At 36.0% G+C, this 27,462-nt stretch overlaps 3 protein-coding genes across 5 annotated transcripts; all 3 read left to right on the top strand.

The window, feature by feature from the left end:
• Positions 1 to 463: 463 nt before the first annotated feature.
• LOC102684085 (claudin-10-like) lies at positions 464 to 7,116 on the top strand. The gene is made up of 5 exons (XM_006639005.3): positions 464 to 845; positions 1,837 to 1,998; positions 2,090 to 2,171; positions 3,541 to 3,648; positions 4,692 to 7,116. Exons 1-5 carry the CDS (start codon positions 608 to 610, stop codon positions 4,819 to 4,821), a joined length of 720 nt encoding a protein of 239 aa, XP_006639068.3. The 5' UTR covers positions 464 to 607; the 3' UTR covers positions 4,822 to 7,116.
• A 142-nt stretch (positions 7,117 to 7,258) lies between these two features.
• Positions 7,259 to 14,399, top strand: LOC102684283 (claudin-10-like). Of its 2 annotated transcripts, none has more exons than XM_015363642.2 (5): positions 7,259 to 7,598; positions 9,162 to 9,323; positions 9,776 to 9,857; positions 11,298 to 11,405; positions 12,476 to 14,399. In XM_015363642.2, exons 1-5 carry the CDS (start codon positions 7,367 to 7,369, stop codon positions 12,615 to 12,617), a joined length of 726 nt encoding a protein of 241 aa, XP_015219128.2. In that variant the 5' UTR covers positions 7,259 to 7,366; the 3' UTR covers positions 12,618 to 14,399. The 2 variants fall into 2 exon arrangements, with proteins under 2 accessions (XP_015219128.2, XP_006639069.2); XM_006639006.3 differs by having other exon boundaries at positions 7,265 to 7,598; positions 12,428 to 14,399.
• A 4,359-nt stretch (positions 14,400 to 18,758) lies between these two features.
• On the top strand, positions 18,759 to 24,210 carry LOC102684481 (claudin-10-like). Of its 2 annotated transcripts, XM_015363644.2 has the most exons (6): positions 18,759 to 18,860; positions 19,022 to 19,192; positions 21,766 to 21,927; positions 22,018 to 22,099; positions 22,332 to 22,439; positions 22,998 to 24,210. In XM_015363644.2, exons 2-6 carry the CDS (start codon positions 19,045 to 19,047, stop codon positions 23,155 to 23,157), a joined length of 660 nt encoding a protein of 219 aa, XP_015219130.1. In that variant the 5' UTR covers positions 18,759 to 18,860; positions 19,022 to 19,044; the 3' UTR covers positions 23,158 to 24,210. The 2 variants fall into 2 exon arrangements, with proteins under 2 accessions (XP_015219130.1, XP_015219129.1); XM_015363643.2 differs by having other exon boundaries at positions 18,774 to 19,192.
• Positions 24,211 to 27,462: the final 3,252 nt, after the last annotated feature.

The following is a 27,462-nucleotide window of genomic DNA, read 5'->3' as shown; positions in this document are numbered from 1 at the left end:
ACCTCCACTGCTACTTAAAAATAACCCAAACAATTATTTGGGGAAAAACAAATGTTCTGTAAGTGACTGAAAATCAGAAGGTTGAGGCTTCTGTTGAGTCCTTAAATTAGATAGGGTAATAGCATTGTAGTTAATGTTTTATTATCAGCCACCTGGGTTTCTTTTTTAGTCTCTTTGCCATTTTATTTAATAATTAACATAAATTGCCACTTCTCATACAGCATCAAGCCTCTTTCTTTCACATACTAAGGTCAACATCATTATTCTTCTCCCTCATAAATACTGTTTGTATGGTCTTGGGAAGGAGCACAGACATCCTACTCAGCAAAAATGACCCTGGGAAACCTTCAGGTTTTGGTAGTACACAAGGGACAGCCGGCCACTCCCAGTTAAAGGAGGAAAGCATCTCTCGGATACCCCAGCTAGGGAAAGTTGAAAAGGTTAAGAGAATGACACTGGTAGTCTCAGCTCTTATGAGGCTGGAGTCCGAGATTAAGGCTCGAATTAGTTAGTAACTCTTCAGATAAAACGTTTTGGTTAATTTGGCCACTGTGTGAAAGGGAGTAATCTCCTAATTTAAAAAATCTACCGTATTTTTGAGATTTGTATGAAAATGAAGATCAGGATAGTTCAGATTTTTGGCTTTCTCTTCACAGTTCTGGGCTGGATCTTTGTGTCTTGCACCATGGCCATGGAGTACTGGAAGATCTGTGGGCTGGGAGGCCTGGGCGGCAACAACATCATCTCTATCATCTGGTATTGGTCCAGTCTCTGGAGGGCCTGTTACACTGACTCAACTGCTGTGACCGACTGCATTGATTTCCCTGTGCTGTGGGCAGTGGATAGTATGTATCCTTCTGCTGTTTTTGACATTTTGTTTGACTATTTTTAGTGATCGCAACTGGCAGCTTGTACAGAAGGTTGCTCAAGTTCATTTTCTCTTGGATTTCCTTTGTGTAAACCAGGCAGTTACTTTGCTGTTTGTTTCAATACCTCTACTTAACCATGTTTTTAACCACATTTTTACCATCCTGATCTTACCTTTATACAACACAGTGTAGAAAGTGTTGATGTATTTTTCTTTTTGCTGTGACATTCTTTTCACAAGTGATCTGTTTAAATATCTACAGAGCTGTACTGATGGACATACAAAGTAGGTTTTACTCAGATTGTCATTTTATATTTCACTTTTAGCTCATCAAGTCTTCTTGAGGGTTTACCACCGACTGTCAAATATATACACATTACTGTCAAATGTGTATAGGTTTATATTTGTACATATTTACTAATGCATAGAGAAAAGGTTTCAAAGGTTGAGCTACTTTGTGTAAAATAAAAGACTTTCTTAAAAAATGTTTTGTACGTGAAGTTTTAAGTATTATAAAAATATAAAATAATAATAGATTTGTTTCAGGACTTTTCATAAAAGAGATAGCCTTCATCTTTGTAAAAAGAGATTTTCACACAGAAAAAATGTATAGCAGGCAGCAAGGTGGCATAGTAGCTATGCAGATGGTTAATTAATGCTGGTAGGTTAATTGGCTTTTATTTAAAAAATTGAGACTGACTTGATTTTGAGTGTGTCTGTGTCTGTGTGTACCCTGTGATGTACTGGCATCCTGTCCAGGGTGTACCCCACCTTGTGCCTGTTGCTTGCCAGGATAGGCAACCTGGCAACTCTGAATTGGATGAAGTCTTTTTTTAAGAAAGTATTTTATTTTATAGAAAATGAATAAATGGATGAAAAAGCAGAGCAAATTATTTTTTTTTCATTTAGTTCAAAATGATTTTAGAGGTTTCACGAATAAAGAATATCACCATTTTAATTTTAAACAGATCACATCCAGATTGTCAGAGGCCTCCTCATTAGTGCTCTCGTCAGTGGCCTTTTAGCCATTGTTCTAGCTTTGATTGGAATGGAATGTACCTACATTGGAGGCAAAGAGAAGATCAAGCATAAATTTACTTTTGCTGGAGGAGTGTTCCATATTCTTAGTGGTAAAGAGTTTTTCATTGTTTTAAATATTTAATATATAGGCACATCTTAAATATAACCATTACAGTGTTGACTTTCCTTTTTCTCTCACAGGATTGTCATCTTTCTCTGGATATGTTGTATATGCAAACAATGTTTCAGGAGAATATTTTAATCCCGCTTTTCAAGGGCTAAAGTAAGTACCAAGACAAGGGACTTGTAATGACAATAAAGCATGTTTAATGAACAGTATGTAGCAGTAAGCTATGATTGTGTTGTTTTTGATGATGACAGCATTATCACCTCTAGACAGAACTTGTCAGGTCTCTGAAGTAAAGTTATTCTGGATCTGGTCATAACTATACCCTAATGGGAGACCTTGAAGGAAAATCAGGTCACTGCTGTAATTGGTGAACCAATAGGTGGCATTCTTCCCTCTGGATCAGAATTTCCAAACCAATATGTCAATATTGTAACAGGCGACTGTGTAGGACATACTTTGAATGAGATATTATATCAAGATTATTATTTGCTCATTAAAGATCCAAAGATTCTACAACACTATACAAAATAACAGGAGTATTAGCCCCATTATCGTAACTAAACCCCATGCAGGCTTAAACAGTCTGCTCTAACTAAAATTCCCCTTTAATTACTTGGTGAAGTGATTTCTGTTTTCTCCACTTAATCTGCTGTGTAGAGAGGCTGAACTACGGCTTCTGCACATCACAGAACTGGGTTCATGGTGCTAGACTTCAGTAGTGGGTGATGTGGATCCCTTCCTTTGAGATCATTTGAGATTAAAACAAGCTTATCAGTGATAGTACATAATTAATATTAATAAGAATAGTGATGAAGAATGAGTGAGTAATAAAAAAAACAGAATATTTAAGGAGACATTGGTCTTAACAGGTGTGTAATTTTGAAAACAAAAATAAATTAAGTATGCAAAAAAATCAACAGTATTTTATCCAGAAAGAAGGCCTGACTGACTGGAAACCAAAGAGGAAGCAGTGTGCTTTGCTATGTCATTGCTATAGCACTAATGAAGGCAATCATTAGAACAGAATTATCAAATGGGATGCAGAGAAATCTATTCCACTATTTCTCAAAATTTTGTTCTGTCCATTCCATTCATTAAGTACTGTATGTGGAAAGCAAGAAACAAAAGAATGTTCTGGCAGATCCAGTTTCTGAATTAGTGTTGATGTGAACACATTCAGTTGACAGAATAATTGCTCATTTCAGATCTAAAATATGGAATCTAGATCTTTTCCAAAAAGTTCTAGATTACTCTTAGACAGGTGTAGTGCTTAAGTATTGTTATACCGAATGTGTTTGATTTGTTTTCAGGCAGCTGTAATTTTTCAGTACCTGTTTCTACTAATCATTTTCATTATACTCTTTAATATTTGTACTTTGCATTTGTTTCTTGAATAGTTTTTTAACTTATATATATAACTTTATATATAAATAAAATATATATTCTAAAGCTCACCATCAAGAAAGGCAGATGGAAAATTATATATCCTTTTCTATGTATTTAAATGTTGTGTTTTTTCCAGGTTTAATTTAGGAACTCCTCTTTTTCTTGGCTGGGTGGGCTCTATGCTTTGCATCACAGGAGGTATATTTTATAGCATCTCAGTGGGAAAGCTAGTTTTTGAGCCAAGGTGGGTACAAAAGCATGTTTGTTAAACAATGTTATTTATAATAATAATATTTCAGTAAAATCTGTGGTTATTATAAATGTGTATAACACAAGTGTTCCCCAGGGCAGTGGCTGTACATGTAGCTGTATGCAATTGTTTAACAGTTCTTACCAGGTTTCAAAGGTGTTGTTGCATCTGTGAAAATGAAGCTTGCCTAGAATTGTGACAGCGCTGAAGTGATTTAAAAATGGGATTAAATTTATAGTCATTTATCATGCTTTGGCAAGTGACAAAGATGGGGGGGAGACTAGAGCTGTTGTGCAAGAAATATAATATATATGAAAGAACGCCTGAGGTGCTATAAACCTGTGTGCGTGATACTGTTTTATTGTTTTGCTATTTCATTTTTTGAGTTTACGCTGCAAGTCCAGATTTACCCTGCCAGCCTTATTGTCATTTTATTTTGTTAGTTCTTTTCATTTAATTTATTATGTTATCCTATCTACTATCACTTCTTGTAACCTTCTATAGTTTGTAAGTCATCCTTGCAAATGGTTAATAACTGTCTGCTAAGCAAATAAATAATCGTGATATTAAATACGGTTAAATGGTCAATTTTATGAAATAAATTTTGGGGGACTATGTTAAAACTCAAAAATGAAATGTAATGGGAATGTCTCGTCTGCTTCCAACCTAACATCTGTTGTCGTCTTTAGCAGTATTGTATTATTACTGTACATCTAACTGTAAGATTTTGAATATTTGTAAAACTATGAATAAGCTGCTATATAACCATTGCAAGTATTTTACCATTATTTTACTTGACATTCCTGCCAGACAGTCAGGGCTGTCCTTTGGACAGCTTCTTGATATTTTAACGTTCAAACAATATCTAAAAAGCAAAATCAAACAAAACGGGTAGTAGTGTAGTGTGATCTGGTGTACTGTATTTTTATGGCCACATAGTATGTACTAGCAGATTTATCATCCTAATAACAGTAGCTGATTTACCTGAGTAAGGAATCTGTCCCAAAAGTAATCCACTCTGTCTGACACCCTTGCAGAGTGATCTACTCGGACTCTGAAGGATCCGTTCGCTCCTCGAATTCAGGCCTGCTAAGCACATCCGGGGACCCAAGATCAGAAGCTTATAGAAGCCAGAGGACTCAGTTTGACAAAAATTCTTATGTATGAATATGGTTGACGGGAAGATAATGACAGCAGGATGGTGGTGGAAGAAGGTCCTGCGCCTGGACCTGTTAGGCGTACAAAATTAAGCAAGCAGATGATGTTTACTTCTCCTACCTTTGGAACTTGTGTTATGTGTAATACATGCAAATATGATAGGACTCTGATGCAGCTGGCTGTTGTTATCCTCCCACTCACAACTAATAATTGTTTTCATGTTTGTTTAATCAGAATCATTCTTTTTCTTTCTGCAGAGTCTTGACAAGCAGTTAAACACCTGGTGCTGTTTGCATTTCTAGCTTATTACTTCTTAAAGGTAGTAACAAATAAGGACAAATAAGAAAAACAGATGGTAAAAGCTAATTATTTGCATTTAACTTCTTTGTTTTATTTGGTGTGACACATAACAGCAAGATCCTAGCTGTACAGTATATTACACTATACTTTACTATGTGTTTATGTAAAGAAAAAAAGGCAAAATTGAAGAAAGATGTGGTACAGGCAGTGGTACGACAGTGCAGTGGTTAGTATTGCTGTCTTGCAGCTCTGAGGCCCTGGGTTCAATTCTGAATCTGGGGTTCTATCTGTGTGGAGCTTGTATGTTCTCCCCACGTTCAGGTAGGTTTCCCCCAGGTTCCCTGGTTTCCTCCCACAGTCCAAAGGTTACCTGGCTTCTGGGAAAATTAGCCTTAGGTGTGAGTGTGCATGTCAATGTTTGTGTCCGTGTGTGCTCTGTGATGGACTGGTGTCCTGTTCAGTGTGTACCCTGCATTGTGCCTGTTATTTGTTAGGATAGGTTTTGGCTCGCCTGCGATCCTGAATTGGAAGAAGCATTTAGAAAATGAATGGATATGGTACAGGTCCTATTTTGTAGATATCTAACTCTAATCCTGTGATTCTCATTGCTAGACCTGGCAAACCACGGAGGCTTCTGGTTTTCCTTCAGATCTATTTCTCCATGACATAATTTAAACATTACTGACATAACTGAGTGAGGACTGCTCCTCTAATGTGATACAAAATTATCCAAAAATAATGGCCTTGTTAACATTTATCTCTGTGGCTTTAAGTGTTGTGTCTGGTTCCTGATCATGTTCAAAATATTTCTAATTGCTTACATTTTTTCAGGTGAAAAAATGTTTGACGGAAAGTATGAATATCATTAAAGGTGCTCTTTCCACTACCTCAAAAGATTTTAATAACCAATATGATTTTTTATTTTACTTTTTCTTGCAGTCAAGGTTTAGTTTTCCTCCCAGACAGTGAGATAAAATATCTGCAAACAAAAATCTTTGAACAAACCCATTAACTTGCCACAAGAGGGAGCCAGAGGTCTTTAGCAGCATATGAGGTACAAAACAAAATTGTAGGTGACATCTGCAAAGTGCTGACATTTCCACTGCACCGTGGTCAAGGTTCAAAAAGTATTTCTGCAACTCTGTTGGTACAGGACACAAACCTATCAGGTCACTTTGAAAGGACATCATCATGCATATAATGTAATGTTATGCTGTGTTGTTATTTTACACATTTACTCAAATAATTGATTTACATGTGCAAAACCTAATTTAAGGTGGCAGTTATTCCCAGTTTATATTATTTGATTATCCTTCCATCTAACACTTCATCCAATTCAGGGTTGCAGGAGAACTTGGGCCTCAGCAAGCAATGGGAGGAAAATGGAGAGCCCGGAGGAACCCCATGTGAACACAGGAAAAACATTCAAAATACGCGCAGATAGCACCCAGGTCCAAAATTGCCCCAGCCATGCTGACTAGTGTACCACCATGCCATTACTATTTTTTTAAACATAAAAAATTGCTGAACACTGTCCTGCTCCTCTCAATATTTATCATACCTGTATTTTCAGTATTTGTTTTTGATTCTTTTGTTTTATCTAGAACATTTTGAGCATTTAAGGTGTTATCTGTTTACTGTTTACTGTTCATACTCATTGACTTCAGGAGGCAAACACACTATTAAAACAATGTTTTTTGCCTTATTATTTTGATTGAGCTCAGGCGAACAGACAACACAAACAGCGAATCACAAAAAACATTTAAATACCAAAACATGTTGTGGTCCTACAGACTTTATGTTTCAACAAATGGAACATTAATTTATTTTGCCCTGCTTATGCAAGTAAATAAATTTCATGTTTCCCATAAGAAAATGAACAATTGACAGTAAATATCACCATAAGATTGCATAAACTCCTCATCCACACTATAGTAAAATGTGATCCAACCACAAACATAAGAGCAAGGGAAAGTTCTTGTCAGCAAATGCAGCCCTGGAAAACCATTTGTAAAGATGTACAAGGACAGTTTAACCCCACCCCTTTTAAACAGTGGCTATTATAAGCTATGAACATTAAAAAAAAAAAACAATAGTGATTACACCTAACAGATCCAGCCTCAACCAGTCAGAACTCATCTTATACTTTACCTTAGAGTTCTCTCCACTCCCCTCCTTGGTGCCCTCAGAACTAGAGTGTATGCCATTTCTTGCTCGGAGAAGGGAAGGTGCCTTCTATTCTTTGTGAAAAACTATGAGGAAAAGGCTGGCACAGATATTTGGCTTTCTTGTGTCGACCACAGGCTGGATCTTTGTAGCTTGTACTATGGCCATGGATCACTGGAAAGTGGCTGAGATTGGGGGCAAGGGTGGCAGCAACATCATCTCTATAGCTTGGTACTGGTCTAACCTCTGGAAGGACTGCTTCATTGATTCAACCGCGGTGGTTAACTGCAGAGACTTCGCAGTGTTGTGGGGAGTGGAGAGTATGTATTTTTTTCTTTTTCTCATTTGCTGCCTTTCCTATTGCATCCTTTAACAAAGCTTGTTAATGTGTAGTAACAATTTTCCACTTGTTCATCTTTGATACTTCCCTTGTCATATTCTATACTTCTGAATCAGGAATATACGTCATACAAATTATTTTTATTGCATTCTTCTCAATGGCCTTTTAAATAATGTCTTTCAACATTCACTGACATTGTATTGCCTTCTCAAATAAAACAAGATGTGAGCCTTGCTGTGTAGACTTCACAGTGTGGGGGCCCACATATCTGTAACATCTCTGAGGGGCAAATATCGAGGTGCAGTTAAAAAGTTTAGAAAGAAACTGTGCCACAAGTAACTGTGGAAGTCAAAGTTCTGTAGAGTTCGGGATGCAAAGCTAGTCTTGAAGCAGACCACTGGATACATTCAGGCAAGAAAAGTTCTGCTACACATTGCAGAGCCTCAGATGTAAGTGAGGGCAACACATACCCTTTCCCCGGAGCTATTTGGAGCCGGACAGCTCTTGGGAAAATAGGAGCGATGTGTGTCAATATTCTGACAGAATACTTCCAGTGTGTCTATACAGTTACTAGAACACCCTAGAATAAACCAATGGGTTGCACCAAGGATTTTGAAGGGGTGTTAGAATGATAAACATTAATATTTACTATGTTTTAATAACACATTTATTTATATTTTAATGTATGTTAATCATCCTCACAAATAAAGACAACCATGAAGCTTGACTTTTGAGTTCCAGTATTGTGTTTTCACATCAAATTACATCAAATGTGCAGTAGTTTTAAACCTTTTTAGCTATTAGCAGCCTTAGTTCAAAACAGAGTGGCAAACATTAAATGTATATCTTTATTGGAACACTGTTTTTATTTATAATTTTCCTTTTCTTTTCTCAAGCAGTATTGCTTTCAATCAAACAAAATAACTATTTTTTAGAAATGCTAGAACATACACAATTGCATCTGTGTTAATAAAGTATATTTATCAGTTCAGTGTACGATTAATAAAATCCAATATATTTTTATCAGACTTTTGATGCCTTGTCATGATCTCATCCTCCATCAAAAAATAAATTCTAGCTCTGGAGACCCACACAAAAACTCTCACAGGAATGTACTGGAATACAACAGAGTGACTGTGGTTCAGTTGTTCACATTAACACTCAATGAAAACCAACTGTTCCCCAGAATATGCATACTTAAAATGTTTAGCATCCAAGCAGAAATACTTCTCCCAGTACATATGCCAACAAAAGATTTTGTTTTGCAAAATCTTCCTGTTGTTGATCAAATTTGAACTGCATTGGTTTAATTTAGAAACTGTCCTTTATGAATTTCAGTAGGCCTAAAACTAAATCCAAAATTTGGCAAATCAAAAACAAAACCCAAAAGCTTCCTGAACACTGCAAAATCAAGACCTAAAATTATCCCCACTTTATAAAGATCTAGGAAATGTCACTATTTCAACCATATACTGTATTATTACATTTCCATATGAATACACATGAAATTCAATTGGCACTGACATTGATTTGTTTTGAACAGAATATATCCAAGGTGTCCGGGGTCTCGTGATGATCGGTCTTTCCCTGGGATTTTTTGGAGCCATCCTGGCTTTCCTGGGGATGGAGTGTACTTTCATTGGGGGAAATGACAAAACCAAGGATAAAGTGTTATTCATAGCAGCAGTATTTCATTTTGTTGGTGGTAAGTATTAACAAATTTCTTGTATTACATTTTAAAACATTAAGTGTTGAATACCATAGTTAAAATGTGGTTTCTCTACTCTATAATGGGAGACATTCTTCAAGCTGCTCAATACTGAAAACTGTGGAAGGGAGATAAGAAATATTGCAGTGCATTGTAAGTGTAGGCAAAGTGAAATTCAAGGAAGTCTGCCTATAATTTTCGTTGTCCCCTGTGTGCAGTCACTGGTTTCGAAGGTGCGAGCTAAGGTGTGAAAGATACCCAAATCAGCGAGTTTTTGCTAAGAGTGCTTTAATCCAATACAGTGAAATCATGTTTCAAACAAAAATTAGAACTGGAAGAAAAGCACATATTGTAAAATCGTATGAAATTTGAAAATTCTGCGCACCTTTATTAAGGGCGCATTTTTTTGTTTCCACCTTATAACGATATCGCTGAAATATCTTTTTCAGGTTTGTCAAACTGTGCTGGATATTGCTTGTACATAAACCAAATTGCTACAGATACCTTCAACCCAACTGTCACTGGACTACAGTAAGTGATAAACTGTAGAATTCTGGGGGTTTTGTTCAGGGGTTGTATTTTTTGTTTTTAATAATGACATGCCTTTAATTGTATCTTGTGTAATGCGCTGCTTGACCATGTTCAAAATACTTCTAATTGCTTACATTTTTTCAGGTGGGAAAAGTTTTGACTGAAATTGTGAATAGTATTTAAAAAACAAATTCCACAACCTCCAAAGGTTTTAATAACCATATATGGTACAAAGGAATTTTAGTTATTTTACTATTTATTGCTGTCAGGGTTTGGTTTTCCACCCAGAGAAGTAAGGCACTGTAAGCTGTTACAGCTGTGAGAAACAAAAATGTGGTACATAATTATATTTCAAAAGTTTACTATGCATGAACTTAATTTGTAGTCTTCTTTAATACTATGTACTTATCAAAATAGTGTGCTTAGCATGATTTGCAAGGGGATTTGCTTTTATTTTTAATATTTGGTTGCATCTCTCATTCTCCACATGCCATTTAGAATATTGATATCCATAATCTGTAAAACAAATGGTAGGTACACCTGGTGGACTTAATAAAACAGATTTTATTTTAAAGTTCAAAATCTCACACAATGGCAGTGGTATTTTAAACATCTTAATATTCATGTTTATTATCTCCAAATATTTACAGTTTCTATTTTCAGCATCTAATAAGACAGTATTGTGAGAAATGCAAGGCAATAATTCAGATTTTGTGTTCTTATCAAGACAATTAAATATATACTGAAAGTGCAATAAATTATTGGGCGAATATTGGAACCATTAGTCTTTATTTATTTAGCATATTTTAAAATAGTTTTTAATGCCTGAATGTGTATTTGCAAATATACATTGGAATTTTCTTAAGCACTGCACTTCCTTCACAATTAATAAATTGTGTTTATGATCTAGTATAATAGTATAATCAGAGAAACACATTTTGAATTGCTTCGGGACAGAATAGATTGGCCAAAACAATAAAAACTATAAAAGAAAATGTTTCTGTCACATAAGTGCAATATATGTAGTCTGTTCTTTAATTTCTGACTGCATATCAAATCACTGGTCTTCATATACTGTACTATATGTTTTTTTTCTTCTATGTACAGTAATTGTTTTCATAAGATAAATATTGAATGTTTGAATGTTTCAGTAATATCAATTTTTGCTGAATCTTGTAAACTGCAATTACGTCACTACTGTACTATTGTGAAAATCCACCGAGAAATGAATTAGAAAGGTGTTACAAAAGTATTTCAGTATTCTAATTTAAGAGGTACTAAAACAAGTTCAAATGTTTATTTTCAAATTTTTAACATTAGGTGTTTGCTTCTACTTTTTCAGAAAAGGGTATATCAATTTACTTCACCATAAACATTTAATGAATCCAGAGAAACGTCTTAATGTCGTAAATAAGAAATTAACTATGCACTTTTTTACAGATTTATTCCAGGAACCCCCATATTCCTTGGATTAGTTGGTGCTTTTTTGATAATGGGAGGAGCCATTCTTTATGCTGTCTCTATCCTGAAAGATATCTTCCCCAAAAGGTGAGATGCAATGTTAGAAACATTACCTTAAATGTCAAATTAAAAAAATCAAATATAACTATGATTAAAATTACTCTTAAGCTTAGCACTAAATCCTCACCCAAGGAACCATTCAAAACACAGATTATACTTTGGATCGATCCTCTTTTTGAAAATTGGTTTTCATTAGCTTAAAAATGTTCATAGGAAAATTGTTTAGTGTCCTAATTTTATAAGTTTCAATAAGGCTAACAGTGGAGTGTTAGCATAAGTGGAGAGAGAAAACATCTAGCTGTACATCATTTCCATAAATCTTGGAAATTTCCATAAATCTGTTTGTTAAAAATGTATTAACATGAATACTAATGCTAGAACATTCTTAGCATTGTGTTAGTTCTTGGTTGGGGGAGCAAATATTTTCACAAAGCCTGCAGTGTTAAAATCTTGTAGCTTGAGAATATACTGTAAGTAAGACCGAGTCTGTCCTGGGATACAATCTTCCAGAATGGTGTTCAGGGATACTGTAATGTGGAAGGTGATGTCCTTTGGATCAGACCTTAACACAGTTAACCCCAGGGGTCTGGCTAAATTCCACCTTGGGCTTGCATAATGTGGTTATTTGAGGTTAATTGGTGAAACAGCTTTTCGCTTTTTCACATGATTTGCTGTGTAGTGGGTCTGCTGGTGTCTAATGCAGCCTCATGTCACCCAAGTAGGTTCTACACTCAGTTTGATGTGGGCTCCCTCCTACATGTACATATAAAAATACAAGGCACATTTACATGCAATGTCGATGATGATGATGATGATGATGATTATTATTATTATTATTATTATAGTTCTTTATCAGATGAATACAGTATGGAAAAAGTGAAAAAAACTTCAACCACTGTACTCGGCATGCAACCAACTTTAACAACATTTATTACCCGTTAACATGAATGACTTGTTTTGTTGTACTGTATATGTTATGACTGTAAGCCAAGAGATGGTTGTTCAGTAAGAGTCTAACAATAATTCAGCTGTACTTGTTTTTCTTGCAGTTCAACCTACGTTTATAGTGCAATGTCTTATGTCCACCCCAAATCCAGAAACAGGACCATACATGGAAAATATTCCAATGGATCAAGAAGATCTAGAGAGTCAGAGGGTTCCAAGATTTCTACAATTTCCAAAGGATCCGTCTCCAGGACAAACATAGGAGTGACCTCAGACAGAGATGCCTTTGTGTAACTTGGTGTCAGAACATATTTAATTGGACTGAATGACTTTTCAGCATCTTTGGGGTTGAATGCCACAGAAATATGGTTATTTGTATTCTATGTTTTTAGTTGGTTTTGTAGGTGTTAGTTTTATGAATGTATTAAAGAATATATTTGTTAACATATATATATATACTATAGATTTTTTAATATATATTTTTTTCTTCTACTTTTTAAAGAAGCCAGTGTATCATCTTTGATAGTTGGCTGAGTAGCTCATAACCCATTATGTAGGAAGTCCTCTGCAGTGCTCAGTTTTAAATGCACTTCTCTGATTTGCATTTCACTTTTGATTAAGTTCATTTGGTTGACTTTCTCAATATTCTCAGGTTTCTCTTAAAAGACATTAGAGATTATAACAATTGAGTTTTCTTAGCCTATCAGAAAATTATTTTCCTTTAAGCCCAGTAATGTATATGCTCACTCCTCTGTCTACTAATTTCAGAGCAGCAATTTCTATTTTGTAACTTGGTGACCAACGTTGTACATATTATTCTAAGTGAAACATTGTTCAAGTTTAACAAAAAACCTATTGAATTCTGCTTGTCGTTTTATCTATTTACCACATTCTCTACACAAAAAATAAACATCTAATTCTTGTTCATATATAGTTCCTTAAATATCAGTTCCCTAATGTATATCTATATATAGCCTATGTTTATGTCTATAGTTTATGTTTTTTCAACTGCATAATACTCTAGTACTACACAAATAATGTAATAAATCTGTTAGCGAGCAGTTTCTACTGAGCGCTTACCTTCCAGTCTTGAATTTTGTTTTGGTGTTCCTCTGCATCTTCCTGCTCCTCCTGTTGTATCAAATTTGAATGTGACTGGTTTACTGGCTAAACCAGAGCCTAGATCGCTGATGTAAAGAGCAGTGGTCATCATACAAACCCATCAATGCAATTTGAGCATTTGCAATCTATCCATATTCTCTTTCTTACTTATTAACCCATTCTTAATTCAAAGACATTACCATTAATGCTTTTCAGTGCCTTCTAAGTAGAACTGAATTAATCTTTTATCAAAGACCTTATCAAATGTCTTCTGAAAATCTAAAAATACAATCTTGTATGCCCTGTTTTTATCCATAACAGTTTCTTGCTAAAAAATGTAATCAAAACCTCTAATCCAATATCATTTAATCTAGAATTATATTTTTGTTTAGCTTGGTACACGATGCCAGTGTCTTCCTCTGTAAACACCTGAGGGTGGCATGGTGGTGCAGTAATGGTGTCCTGCAGTGCTGGGGTCCTGGGCTCAATTCCTGGGCTGCTATGTGTGTGGAGTTTGTGTGGGTTTCCTCAGATGCTCTGGTTTCCTCCCACAGTTCAAACACATGATAATGATGTTATCTGGTCAGTCGGATCCGACTCTCAGCGATTCTATAGGCCATCTCTCGCCACGCTTTCCGGTCTTGGACTTTCCCTTTCAGCTGTTCTATACCTAAGCCAGTGTCAGGTTTGATGGGTCGAGCCACAGCGTTTTTTGGCGGCCTCGTCTTCTTGTTCCACTGACCATTCCAAGCATCAGTGCTTTCTCCAATGAATCTGATCGGATCACATGACAAAAATAAGTGAGCCTCCATATGTTTATGTGTGTATATTTATGTATATGTATATATGTATGTATATGTTTTCTCCATCTCTGTTTCCTCACTCTTTGTGAATGATAGTTAAAAAGACAATATAAACACAGGCCTTTTTTCTTTTGGATGCTCTGAAACACAATAAACCTGTTGTGAGACATGGTTACCATTTCATTTTCAGTTGCTGATATCCCTAGTGATTTATTTCCCAATCAATGTGAGAAAAGTTTAAATTGCCTCAGGTAACTCCTTCTTTCTTTACACGTTAATTCCTGATTTTATTATAAAACACTATAGCACTATATAACACTAACCCAACACTATGCACTATGAATGTTTTTGTAAAGTTTATGTATCTAGATGGTAGTTCCTTAATTCCTCTATTTTAGGTTTCTGTGCCTGAATGTTCCTTATTATGTAAAGAGCTACAATTTTTCTATCTTTTCCATCTGTCTCTCTAGACAGTTATGTACTAACTGATGTTGTATTTTTCACCATCACGCTCTGTTAGCTTCCTGTGATTATAGGTCCATTATGTTTCTGCTAGTGCTCCTGCAGTAGTTTCAATTTATTGCATTTTGTTCTAAATATTCCAAATAGCTAATTAAGTAATTACTAGGTATAAGTACTTAAGTGCCTGGTCCACTGGACCTGGTCCATTGGAAGCTGCTGATGGTTTGGAGTTTGCAGTTCACCTTTGCATGATGCCGGCAGGATCCTGAAGAAGATCACTGACCTGCTCCTGCTCTACAGTTTGATTCCAGAGTTTTAGAATTGTTTTATATAAAGGGGGCAATTTATACAAGAGTCGTCTGTCACAACGTGAGCAAAAACCTGCTGTGTTTGTCACCTCGGCCCCATAGAGACAACATGGTGTTAATGACTCAGGATCAGTGATGCACATCTTAGTTGTAGAGGATGTTCAGAAGAAGACAAAGAAATCAATCAAGTCATTTGACTCCTTTGAGAACAATTTAACCAAAGCACACCTGTCCCATGGCATTCCTCTTGCAGATCCAGCATAAAACAACCAACTCTAGTTTTCCTACATAGGTCTCTGAAATATGGAAAAAACATGGGATGTACTGTACATTTGTTGTACATCATGCAGAAATGTTTTTTCCACCTCTAGGCTATATGTGTCTGAATGTATTGGGACTGCAAACACATTCACATAGACAGACGGTCATGTATCTACAGTAGTATGTAAAGGAGTGTAGGGTCAGATGTAGTGCACATTTAAGACATACTGTATTTCTGTCAGTGTAGAATTGCTCTGCCAGAACAATTTAACATTAAGCAAGGGATCCTGATCTGGTGGCTTAAGCATTCAGTCAGTGTTAAGAATTGGTCACAATCTGTGCCTTTGCAGTAGAACCTACTTCAAAGAAGAGAGTACAGCTTTGTTGAACACCTTGTCCTGACCAGATAATACATCCCTAAACTATTATTTAACCACAAACAAACCTAAAAATAGTAGGTTATTCAAAACAAAAGGTCAAAGGAAGATATTTCCATGATGCTTACCTGAGATTTTGTGTAGTTTCCTTGAGCATAAAACCTCACCCTCATATTCAGTATTTTTAAGTTTTAAAAGAAACTAGCAAATGTTTCTCTCAAAAATTGTAGCTGTTGTAGAAGTTTGTTTAAACAATCAGAAGTCTAATTCTTTCATATATAATATATTTTATATATCAATATAATCTTATATATGTGTGTGCAAAGAATATTATATAATAATAAAAGTGAATTTTAAAATTTTAAGCATGAAGGATTATTCTGTAAACTACGCTGCTGAGGTGGACAGAAAAGAAGTCATGAGTTTTTTTCCAGTAATACAAAATAAGTGTATTATAATTACCATTATCATTCATAGTCAATAGACAAGGCTCCTGTTATACAGTACAAGTACGCAAGTTTAAAAATCTGCCTACCCTGCTTAATAGGTTTTAGTTGTGGGTATTCATCAGATAAAAATGTGTTTTCTGGAATGGTAGAGACTGATAAAATCTTTTGCAGTGATAGCCTTGAATTCACACAGAAAAAGAACTAGTAATCATGCCAGTATCAGCAGAAAAATAAAGATGTTGATCTTTCCCAGCTAAAGAAAAAGCCCTGGGAACCACTAACTTATTTACTGATTTAAAGATATAAGTGTCTTGGCAGATTTAAACAAAATTAAAGTATAGGTTGTGCTACAGGATTCCCTTCTTTCTGTCCAATCCCATGAATTCCACCACCTGCTGGACATTTTTCTGTGTCTCCTGTTTTCTTCACCCCACTATAGCCTGAGGAGCCATGACCTCTCTTGAAGGTGGATTTGTCACTGTTTAGAAATCACAGGTTTGTTGTCAGTGTTTTGGAAACACATTCTTTGGCAATTCGGGACTCAGTCTGGTAAATTAACGACTCATCTTCAAGTTCAAGGAAAACAATATACAGTATACTAGTATAACAAAATTGTGTCAATTAGATATGAATATCCAGGCCAGATCGTTTCCTTTAAAAGCATCTTTATTTTGATAGACAAAGATGAACAAAATGACCTTTACTTTTTTATTATATCAGAAAATATCACATCACATGCTTGAATTGGCTTAACTGTTACAGACCAACTTATTTTATAGATTTACTTACTCTATAGCCTCCCAATAACATGCATGTTGTGGTGAGACAATGCTTTATGTATTTTTAAAATTTCATAAATTCTATATTATCTATCTATCGAGACCAGTAATTTTTAGAAAATGAATTGACATATCATAACTGCATAGAACATTTCTTTAATTTTAAATGATGAATCGTTCAGTATATTTGTAGATAAGTAACCCTGATACTGAACAGTAGACAGTGGTTTCTAGAACTTTTGCCAAAAATGGAAATTTAGATTTTATACCATAATTACTGAGCACACTGGAGTCTAAGATATTTTTTATCGGAGCAATGAAGATAATTTTACACTTCAAATTTAAGCCCCAGGGGAACAGTTCCAGATTTTAGTGATGGATTGATGAAACATACAAAATAAAACCTACAAACAAGAGGAGGCCATTTAGCACATCTAGTTCATTTGCTAGTTTACTAACTAAATATGTCTTAAAATACATTTCCTTGAACTAATTCTTGAAAAGCCTGGAATGGACATCTATGGACACAGTGGGCTTCCAAAACAAGCATGTTCCACATACCCACAACTGTTTGTGCAAAGAAGTGTTTTCTATTCACTATTGTTATGATTTTCTCTGTGTTTCTACTTTTACTAAAAGTGAAATACGGTAGCTCCCTGGGGTGACACTTTCTATAGCTCCTAGAAATGTATTAACAGTACTTAGATCAAAGCTCTTCTCAATCACCTTTCTTCTAGACAGAAGAGATTTAGCTGCTTAATACTATTTGACTATGACAATTACTCTTTGTTGAATCATTTCTACATCTTTTTTTTTGGTATAGCAACATCTGCAGTATAGAACATGTCCTTCCTGTGGGAATTATTTTACACCTTAGAATTTAATTTGCTAAGTGTGTTTGCCACGATGGCTATTTTTATATTGGCAGACTTAAATGATTAGCTGACTATAACAGTATTGAAATCATCTATATAAATCAGGAAGAACAATGGGACTAAAACAGAGCCTTGGGTCACATCAGCCGAGATAGTGGTTATTCCCCTTAAGATGAAAAACTGTTTACTGCTAGTTAATGAATTCTTGATACATTTTCATATATTTCCCTGGATTCCTTTTTTTTTATTCGAGAATTCACTTTTTATGTGGTCTTTTATCAAAAGTTTGCTAGAAATATGAATATAACATAGTGTGTGTTTTAGTGTTATCAACTGTCATTGTTACAGTACTAGATAAGACCTTCCAATAAGATCTTTTTAATCTATGTATTCTTCCTGATCTCATCACCCAATATAATAGCTGCCCCTGTGTCAACACTGTGTGGTTTAACTTACATATTTAGGTTATCAGAACTTCTAATTTATCCAATATTGGTTCTGAACTGCCTGTACCCTGTGCTTCTGAGACTTCAGTCCAAGCAATTTATAATTATCACTGCATCAGCAATTAAGCTTTGTTTGTTTATCATGTCCTAATAGTTAAGCCAGTGTGGACAAAAACAATATTTAAGGAAAATAAAAATCTCGTTCACAATACCAAAAATAATATCATTAGAAAATGTGGTATTTTCATTTGAGAAAGTGACTTTACATTCTTAATAACATTAATAAGAAGGTTTATATGAATATTTATAGATCATTAATGTATTCATGCGTATACAAATATTCTCATTTCAGTTCTGAATTGAGGGTAGAAATTTATCTGGAAAAGGATCACTGAGAGAGAACAACCTTTCTTGTGGCCACCTGATTTAAAAGATAGATAACACAGCACTATTCCCCCATGACCTCCATGGGGCATTCTCCTGAGAAAGCAGTCACTGAACCTGACAAACACTCATCCTTAAAGATAAAGTAGTATAGGGGCATACTGAATGAGGTGAAAGTCAAAGCCTTAATACGCAGTATGAGCCAGTTTGGCAAGTGTGAATGTATAGTCTCTGATTTCCCTCAATATCAACAGTACGTTCTGAGATCCCTGCAGTTAAAGGTGGAGTTGGGGTAGGTGTGGGGTTGTCACACTCACCTGCAGTTCACCGAGAAAAGCACTCACTTCTTTCTCTGCCTGATTTAAGCTTCTTCAATTCAGGAAATAAAAAAAATGAATTACAGAGAGCTGATCATGTACACAGAAATTGGTTGCTTTGTCTTGTGTGTTTCAGGCTGGATATTAGTTTGTTCCACCATGCCAACAGAATACTGGAATTATTCCAGTATTGATGGCATTGTCCTCACCACTGCCAACTACTTCTCCAACCTTTGGAAAAGCTGCATCTCTGATTCAACCGGAGTGTCTGATTGCAAAGAATTTCCCTCCTTGCTGGCACTACCAGGTAAATCATTTAATCTTTTTTTTTTACAGAGCAACATTTGGGATTTGTAATGAAATTGTGATAACATTGGTTTCTCACAGCAGGTTTTATCCAATCCTTGCTTTAAAGTTTACGTTAGAGAAGATCCTGTTCTGTGAATAATACACTGTCTCATTACAGGGAAGATGGTTCTTGATCGAATAAGGTAGATTTTCAGATTGTTACATTTTTGGAATATTTTGCATAAAATTAATATGGAAACCAATGTCATAAGAATTCCAGCAGAACAGCGTTTTTTGTATAATTTTAATAATACATTTTAAGTAAGTTAGAAATTGCTGTCACAAATATCTTATTGCTCTTCCATCTCTTCTATTACAATTATATATAAGTGGAGAATTTTACAATTTGTTTTATTAGTGATATATTCTATCTGTGGTATCATTCTTGTTTTTTATGCTTGTACCCTTAAGTTATGCATTCTTTACATAGCCTTCTGCCTTCTGAATGAGGGTGGCCATCAGATGTTAATGTTTGTTTTAGGTTGACGGCAACTGATTCTGATAGATCTGATAGATCTGTGTTCAACTGATTGCTAATTAACTCAGAGAAATCTGACAGTAATTAGAATAGTGGTAGAGTAGAAATCAGCATCACTAAAAATACATTGTAACTTTCTATTCAGGTAATATTAGACCCAGAGGGACAGTGTTAATTAGGACCATATGCTACTATTCAGTATAAGTAAAATACCCTTTCTAAATAATTGTGATTGAAATTAAATGGAAGTTCATAAATGGAAACTGGAAGAGATGACAACAACCAAACCACTGTCAACATGGCTGTTCTAAATCATAATCATTCCCAACATCATTTCCCCACAGTTACGTAAGGTGTACCCAACTGGGTTAACTCTTCACTAAATCTTAGCCTCCTCATCCTACAGCCAGGTCATAACCAAGTGAGATCACAATAGCTAAATAATCTATAAACCTCTGCAAAGGTCTCTAATTATTGGGTGCTGTTCCTTGTTTAATCATTTAAAGATGGAGTTTAATTTCCAAATGTTGTAAACCAATGATTACCTGAAAATGTATTATTTTTGTTATTTATTTTAGTTCTGCTACAATCACTTTGAATACTACAGATCACGATTTACTTTTAAAAATACTACACCAGAAAAACAGACTTGGTTATGTAGATTCCTGCAGTTTTGTATTAAATAAATACAGTACATTGCTTGCTAATATTTAGCAGTTTCTGACAAAGTAAAATACATTTTGGTGTGATAATATGCTACTGGGTAATGCTTGTTAAGAATAACTCTGGGATTATCATCCTGAGGTGCCGCACATGTAAGGGGGACCCACTTCATTCATTCACTTGGCACAGCAGACCAGAATTCTAATCCTTACAAATAACCTTCCCTCTTTTGGATGAGATATTAAACCAAGGTACTGACTCTCAGTGGTCATTAAAGATCCCCAGGCATTTTGTGATAAGAGTAGGGAGTTATTCTGGTGTCTGGGCCATATTTCCCCCCTCAGCCTTTACCGTGGCCTCCAAATTGTCCCCATGTATGATTGGCTCGCACTTGCCCTGCGATGGACTGGCGCTCCGTCCAGGGTGTACCCTGCCATGCGCTCATTGCTTGCCAGGTAGGCAAAACAACAGTTCAAACCCTTCAGTGCAGTTTTGCCTTTTTAACATGTTTTTCCTCTGAGATGGCACTAGTGTTAATTTCAGCCCAGAGATTCTACTAAATTCTATTCTACTAAATTCTACTGTTCTACAAGTGAGTAGCAGAATTTGATGCTGTGCACAGGACAAAATGAGCACCTGGTATTTACAGTAAACTCATAACCCTTGATTAGAGAGTCTAGAGTCCTAGCCACTAGTCAGAAATGCTCAAGGGTTACCCTACAGTTTCATGTCTAACCACATCCATTTTAACCCAAAAATAACAGTTAAAAATAGCCAGAGAGGATGACAGACTTCAGGTTGCTGAAAGAAAAGTGGAAAAGTAGGTACTGTACCTGAGCTGTATTTGGTAAGGCTATTGTGAGGATCTGAGTTGAAAATTATTTTAATAAACTCCCTACATAGGTAAGCAGTGCTGGGTAACTTTAAAAATTGATCATCAATGATGTTACCTATAGATGTCTTCACTGTATGAAAAACTTGCTGTTGCAATATTTTGTGAACATATTAATGTTTTCCGGTAAATAGTGCATCAAAAAAGGAAGAAAAAAAAAAGGAATGTCATGTTAAATTGTATTCACAGCTTTGACGTTTTTAATTAAAAAGATGAACTCTTTCCTTAGTGTTCAAATAATTAGCTAATGTTTCAAAATGCTAATGAGAAGGAAAATCAGATTCAATGGGCTACGAGCTCATCTGAGGAGAGTGGTCACTTTCTCGGGGGCAAGATGGGTTACAATGTATTGTTTGCAATTTCAGAGTGGTGAGCTGATTATAGCAATCACCTGCAAATCACCTCTGCTTGTCTAAATTTTACTACATTCTTCTCAATGTAATTTTGGGATTGCTGCAAATTGCTCAGAGAAGCTTGTCTTGCTTTTTTTGATGTACAGAATACATCCATGCCTGCCGAGCACTAATCATTACCGGTATCATCCTGGGGTTCTTTGGTGGAGTACTTGCTTTGATTGGAATGAAGTGCACCAAAATCGGAGGATCAGAGATTGCCAATGCTAGAGTTACTTTTGCAGCAGGAGTGAATTACTTGATTGCGGGTAAATAAAAACATCTTTTGTCTTTTAAGGTTGTGCTTTTTTTTCGAGCATGTGTTTGGAAACTTTCAGACAAATTGTTTTTTTCAACAGGCCTGACATCAATGATAGCATTCTCCTGGTATGGAAACAAAATCAGAGCCGAATTTGTAGATCCCAATTTCAAAGCTCAGAAGTACGTATGTACACATTTTAATTAATAACCAAGAAATAAATGCTCTTAAATACTGGTATTGTCAACAAAGACAGGTCAAGTACTGTATGTAAGATGTGAGATTGTACTGTTTCAGTGCTTATGCTACCCTTGTAACCAGTGAGAAAGGCCTAGAGCTGGAAAGCCTGTCAGATCTTATTTTGCTTTTCAATTAAAATGTAGCTTACAATCCTGCATGACTGTTTTCCTTCAGGTATGAAATTGGAGCTGCTGTATTCGTAGGCTGGGGAGGCTCTACGCTGCTCATTGTTGGGGGACTTGTGTACTGTATCTTTGCAGGAAGAGATGGGCTGAGATCTAGGTAAGGCAGGATCTGGAGAAAGCAGAATTATGACCATATAAAATGATATATAATATTATATATAAATATATATATTTTACAGTTAAGATCAAACTGCATAAAAGAAGCCATTTTATGAATTCAGGAATGATATGTATGAGTTTATTTTGTTTATTTTGAAAGAAGGTAAATGAGCCCTCCAAACTGCTTTTCATTTGCTGTATTTCAGCATTCATAATACAGTGAAATAAACAGAATGCCTTCTGGAGCGAGCAGTGTTCATAAATCTCTTTTAATCATGTATGAATCAAAAGCTTGTGTAAGCACTAGGTAGACAACATGTCTACATATCGGCAAAAAACTGCATGTCAAAATATTTAAGAAACTCACTTAGCAGTCACCAAGTTTATTTTCTGGTTTAAAACATGCATTGGACATGTTGTACACACCTCTTCAGCCTGAATGCAATCTTATGAAATAAGTCAGGTTTTAGAGGTACAAATGTTGTCTCCATATAACAACCTCATGAATTACATGCTCTGAAAAAAAACTGATGGATATAATTTATTTTTATTTCAGGTCCAATTACATATACAAATCAGCTCCCTATAAGACTGCTTCAACCACAGATACATACAGGAGGCCCCCACGAGTGGTCAGAAAAGGCAAAGCAATCTTAGAATCCAGAGACAACAGAAGCAGAATACTAAGATCTTTTGACAGAGATGCCTACGTTTAAGAAGGGAAACGAGAGATATTTCCGGAATGCTTTACAAAGATGCCGGGCAAGAGACTTTGAAAGAAGCAGAAACCTCATCTTACCCAAGACTTTTCTTCACATTGCAACTGTAAGTGCAGAGACAGGCCGTGATGGGAGTTAAATTCACTACAACCATTATTTAATCAACCTGCTAATGCATAACGTTGCTTTGTATGTCGTTTGCTATGAACACCAGATGTGTTGTCTGAACCATGTTCTTAAAGTGAATAAAAGGACTTTGTTTTGTCTCAAAATCTGAACAAGCCGTAAGGGAGAGTGATATCAAAGTCTTCCGACCGTGGGGAGAAAAAAGTTTGGGAGCCCAATCAACTCCATCAAGGGACCCAGAGATCAAACAATGGAGGGAAATTTAAAACAAAATCAGCCTGTTCTAGGTGCACTTGGCAAAAAGCAGCAACACCGGAATGACATGCCAAGTCCACATAGAGGCCAAATGGAGGAAAGACCTGAAGAAAGCTCCTGGAACTGTGAAGCAGCAATGCCAGGCACCACTCCACCAGTTAAAGGGCTGCTGATTAGTGTATCATGCAGCATAATGTCCTCATTATTGCAGTCTTTTGCTGTTTGTTTGCTTTGGCACCCAAAGAGAAAGCATTGAACATAAGGGAGGGGCCGAGGTCATCGTGACTGATGTCATTTATGAAACCCTTTCTTCAAACAGACCTCTCTTGTGCAATACGAACAATATGAAGAAAGCCTTTTAAAAGTTATGTGTACAATTTCTATTGTTGTTTGACACTTCCTACCGAATGAGTGCAGAAAGATACAGTGAAAGTTGTGTAGGGAAGCAGGATTTTAAATGCTGTGTTTAGTTTATTCACAGCAACATCCCCCAGGGAGAACACATAACCTGGCATTAATGTTTTTGAATTTCTTTCCAGCCTTGGACAAAGCAAACAAATGGAACAGTATATTAACACAAATGAGGAGAGGCATAGTTGGTGTTAATGTTTAATTTCACAATATTGTGTGTACTTACCTAAATGAATAAAACATTTTTTTAAAAGCAAAGTGACCTATTTGATCTATTTAGCTGACCTTCATTTCAATATGCACATAATGTTACTCCTGTGCAAGTTCGAGCTCACAATCCCTTTTTACCATGGGAACTGGACACATTCACACATGATTCAAGCACCTCACAGTGGTGAGAACATGATTCGCAGTGCTGGATTTCCCATTAGGCACTGAAGGCACAGTGCCTAGGGCCAACGAAATTTTTAGGGCCTACGAAGGAGGGAAACATTAGTGACTAACGAAAAACGAGCCGAAACAACTTGCTTGCGATGGACTCTAGGTGCTCCAAATCAATAATCATACGCCATCTAGCGGCTATTCTGGAAACTAGAAGTAATGAAGTGATGGTTGCTCAACTCACTTCACTCAAAATAATTCAATTGGCGTTTACCCCTCTTTTTGCACATTTCGGGCCTATGAACACCAAAATCTGGCCCTGACGATCGGGGCAGCAGTCTGTGCCACCTGCCCCAATTTAAAAGGTAATTACCTCATCAGCGTTTAAGCCATGCCTGTCCGGCACTGTCAGTCTGGCACTCTGTAACTGGGTTTTCACCCGTATAGCCTCAAAGTCCTTCTTGTACAAACCTGCCTGTCTGAGGGAACTTCAGTAATCTGCATAAAACTGTCAGAACCTTTTTGATCTCGACTGTGAGCCAGGACCTGATCACAGGTGGATTCCTGCCTGATTTCAATGTGCTGCACGGCTGCTACCGCCTGCCTGCCCAGTGTATCCTCTGGGCCCTTGCCCGAGGTGCTTCCTTACCACCCTAACACACTTCCTATCCCCAGGACCATTAACCACAACTTTTCCATCCTACAGGATGATCCCTCCATTGGGGCCTTCTTTTCTGATCGCCCTATCATCTCATACCGCCGACCACCTAATCTGCGTAACCTCCTTGTTCACAGCTCCCTTGACCGCCCTCAACAACCATCCACACCAGGCACTTTCCCTTGCAACAGAGCTCGCTGTATCACCTGCAAGTACACAGCCACCACCACACGCACTATGGGCACAAACAGACACACTCACACAAGACCAGATTTCGCAGAAGCCAATCAACTTACTAGTTTTTAGACTGTGGGAGGAAACCAGAGCACCTGGAGGAAACCCACGGGGACGTGGAGAGAAGACCCAAACTCCACACAGATACGACCCCAGGATCAGAATTGAACCCTGGGCCTCAGCTCTGCGAGGAACCAGTGCAAACCACTGTTCCGCATGTGTTAATGATAACAATATGTTTAATCTAACATGTGGCAATGGACTATGAAGCGATGTAAAAAATCTGTTCTATTCTAGGGCTAGAGTCACAAAAACATTTTACATTTACTGTATAGAACAGTTATAAAAACATACAGTTTTGAAAAAGTGTAAAAATGAAGACAAGGATATATTTCTACATGTCAGTAATGCTAGATAGCTCAATGCTAGCTATTCAACAAATAAGTAAAACTTCAATAATGAGTTGAGATACAATTGGTAGGCTTTTGACAGTGCACTGGAATATACAACATTCCGTATCTTGAAATTAACCGTAATTCAAAAATAAGAAAAATATTTCTGAAAAAGGAGGACAGATAATTTACCAGTTACATTAATAAAAAATAAAAGCTAGGTGAAGCTTTCTGGTTTGATAATCAGAAGGTCAGCAGATTCTAAAACAAAGATGAACAAACTTTAAAATCTTGCCAAGTGAACAATATATTTCTAACACCAAGAAAAGACTGAATCTGGTACAATCTAATATTTTCCATTCTCCTCCAGTTTAGCATTTGATATGTTTATTATGGTTAGTGGAATTAGAAGGCAGATGGATTTGTTAATTTTCCTCACAAAATAGTACAGTACTGGAAACATAGGACATCTATTGAAATAACATGGAAAATCACAGCAGGGTTTGATGAACACATTACCTGTTATTACAATTTGTTATGTAAATACAGTAGCTCCAAGTTTGCAGAAATATTCTTCAAGGTTGTTTAGTTTCCTTAAAAAAAATGTGTCAGAGGAGGCAAACATAAAGAACCATTCAGTAATATTAAAACTCGTATTGCTAACTCAACTCAACAGAGAGACACTTACTGAACGTAAATTACAGCCGGGTTATGTACCATGGATATAATTTTGAAATAAAGCAATTAACAAAATTCTGGTTTCTTAACTTATCCATTTCTGTTATTGTTTAGTCCTGTAAAGTGTATTCTGTATCATGGATTGTACTAAAAATAGTATTTTCCATCAACTTAAGTGTAGGTCTACATAAAAAGTTTCACTATAAAAATACCATTTGATTACCTGAAAGCAAATTCATTGGCTAACACAGGGACCTGATAACCCGTACAGTATATATACAATTACCTGATGTATACAAAATTCAAAGACTTTAAAATATAAAAATATAATATATAAAATAATTGATACATGAACAATAACTGTGTCCTGTCTTAAAACACTACGGAACTTCAACAATAATAGAAAAAAATCTAAAAACTGAAATTGCTCCCAATTGAGCAACAATAAGAACAACACTGTCAGACATACAATTCAACAATTTCAATTCAGTTTCCCTGCAATGATTACACAAATATTTTTGACTTAGTTTATACATACTTGCTTTTCATTGTTAGTGAAGCCATTCATGTGGGGGATATTAGGAAAATTCCACCCTGATATTTTCACTTTTATTCTGGAGAACACTAATAGAAGCACAAACAGCTTTAAGGGTTTCCACAAAACGTTTTTTAACTGAAACTGGATTGCCAAACACGGGCTAAAAATAAACCCTGAAACAAGGGTTTATTGTTGGTCTTAATATTACCAACCAAACATTTACCAACAAATGAGATTTGTGTCATTCTTCATATTCAAACTATAATATAATTTTATTTATTGAGAAATACTGATACACTCAGTGTTAGTGAAGTCTTTATAACCCTACTTTAATTCCTTATTGACTGGTATGTCTCATAATAAACTTTTTTACACTCCAACATACTGTACATGCAAGTTAAATCATTGACTTCACAGACGTGCCCTTCATTGGTTGCTACTGACATTTTTAATTGGTTTCAAAATATCTCTAATAACTGTATTTCATTTTCAGGGATTGTCTTATCTCCAGAAGATAATTATTCCACTAGTGCAAGATGTTTAGCATTTTGCTGGCTGTTCCTAGGCATTCACTGATTTGCAACTGGAGTAAAGGTTGTGTGTGAGCTTTGTTTTACTTCGGCAAATTG

The sequence above is a fragment of the Lepisosteus oculatus genome, chromosome 15 (genome assembly GCF_040954835.1).
Source record: "Lepisosteus oculatus isolate fLepOcu1 chromosome 15, fLepOcu1.hap2, whole genome shotgun sequence".
Lineage (NCBI taxonomy): Eukaryota > Metazoa > Chordata > Actinopteri > Semionotiformes > Lepisosteidae > Lepisosteus > Lepisosteus oculatus.
Note: the sequence above shows the minus strand (reverse complement) of the source record. Positions and strands in the feature narration are given on the sequence as shown.

Excerpts from the sequence above, each read along its gene's own strand:
- LOC102684085 (XM_006639005.3), top strand. The coding sequence starts at position 608 with ATGAAAATGAAGATCAGGATAGTTCAGATTTTTGGCTTTCTCTTCACA. Across the intron at positions 846-1,836 it reads TGTGCTGTGGGCAGTGGATA|ATCACATCCAGATTGTCAGA; the intron begins GTATGTATCCTT and ends AATTTTAAACAG. Across the intron at positions 1,999-2,089 it reads AGTGTTCCATATTCTTAGTG|GATTGTCATCTTTCTCTGGA; the intron begins GTAAAGAGTTTT and ends TTTCTCTCACAG.
- LOC102684283 (XM_006639006.3), top strand. The coding sequence starts at position 7,367 with ATGAGGAAAAGGCTGGCACAGATATTTGGCTTTCTTGTGTCGACCACA. Across the intron at positions 7,599-9,161 it reads AGTGTTGTGGGGAGTGGAGA|AATATATCCAAGGTGTCCGG; the intron begins GTATGTATTTTT and ends TGTTTTGAACAG. Across the intron at positions 9,324-9,775 it reads AGTATTTCATTTTGTTGGTG|GTTTGTCAAACTGTGCTGGA; the intron begins GTAAGTATTAAC and ends TATCTTTTTCAG.
- LOC102684481 (XM_015363643.2), top strand. The coding sequence starts at position 18,961 with ATGAATTACAGAGAGCTGATCATGTACACAGAAATTGGTTGCTTTGTC. Across the intron at positions 22,100-22,331 it reads CCCAATTTCAAAGCTCAGAA|GTATGAAATTGGAGCTGCTG; the intron begins GTACGTATGTAC and ends GTTTTCCTTCAG. Across the intron at positions 22,440-22,997 it reads AGAGATGGGCTGAGATCTAG|GTCCAATTACATATACAAAT; the intron begins GTAAGGCAGGAT and ends TTTTTATTTCAG.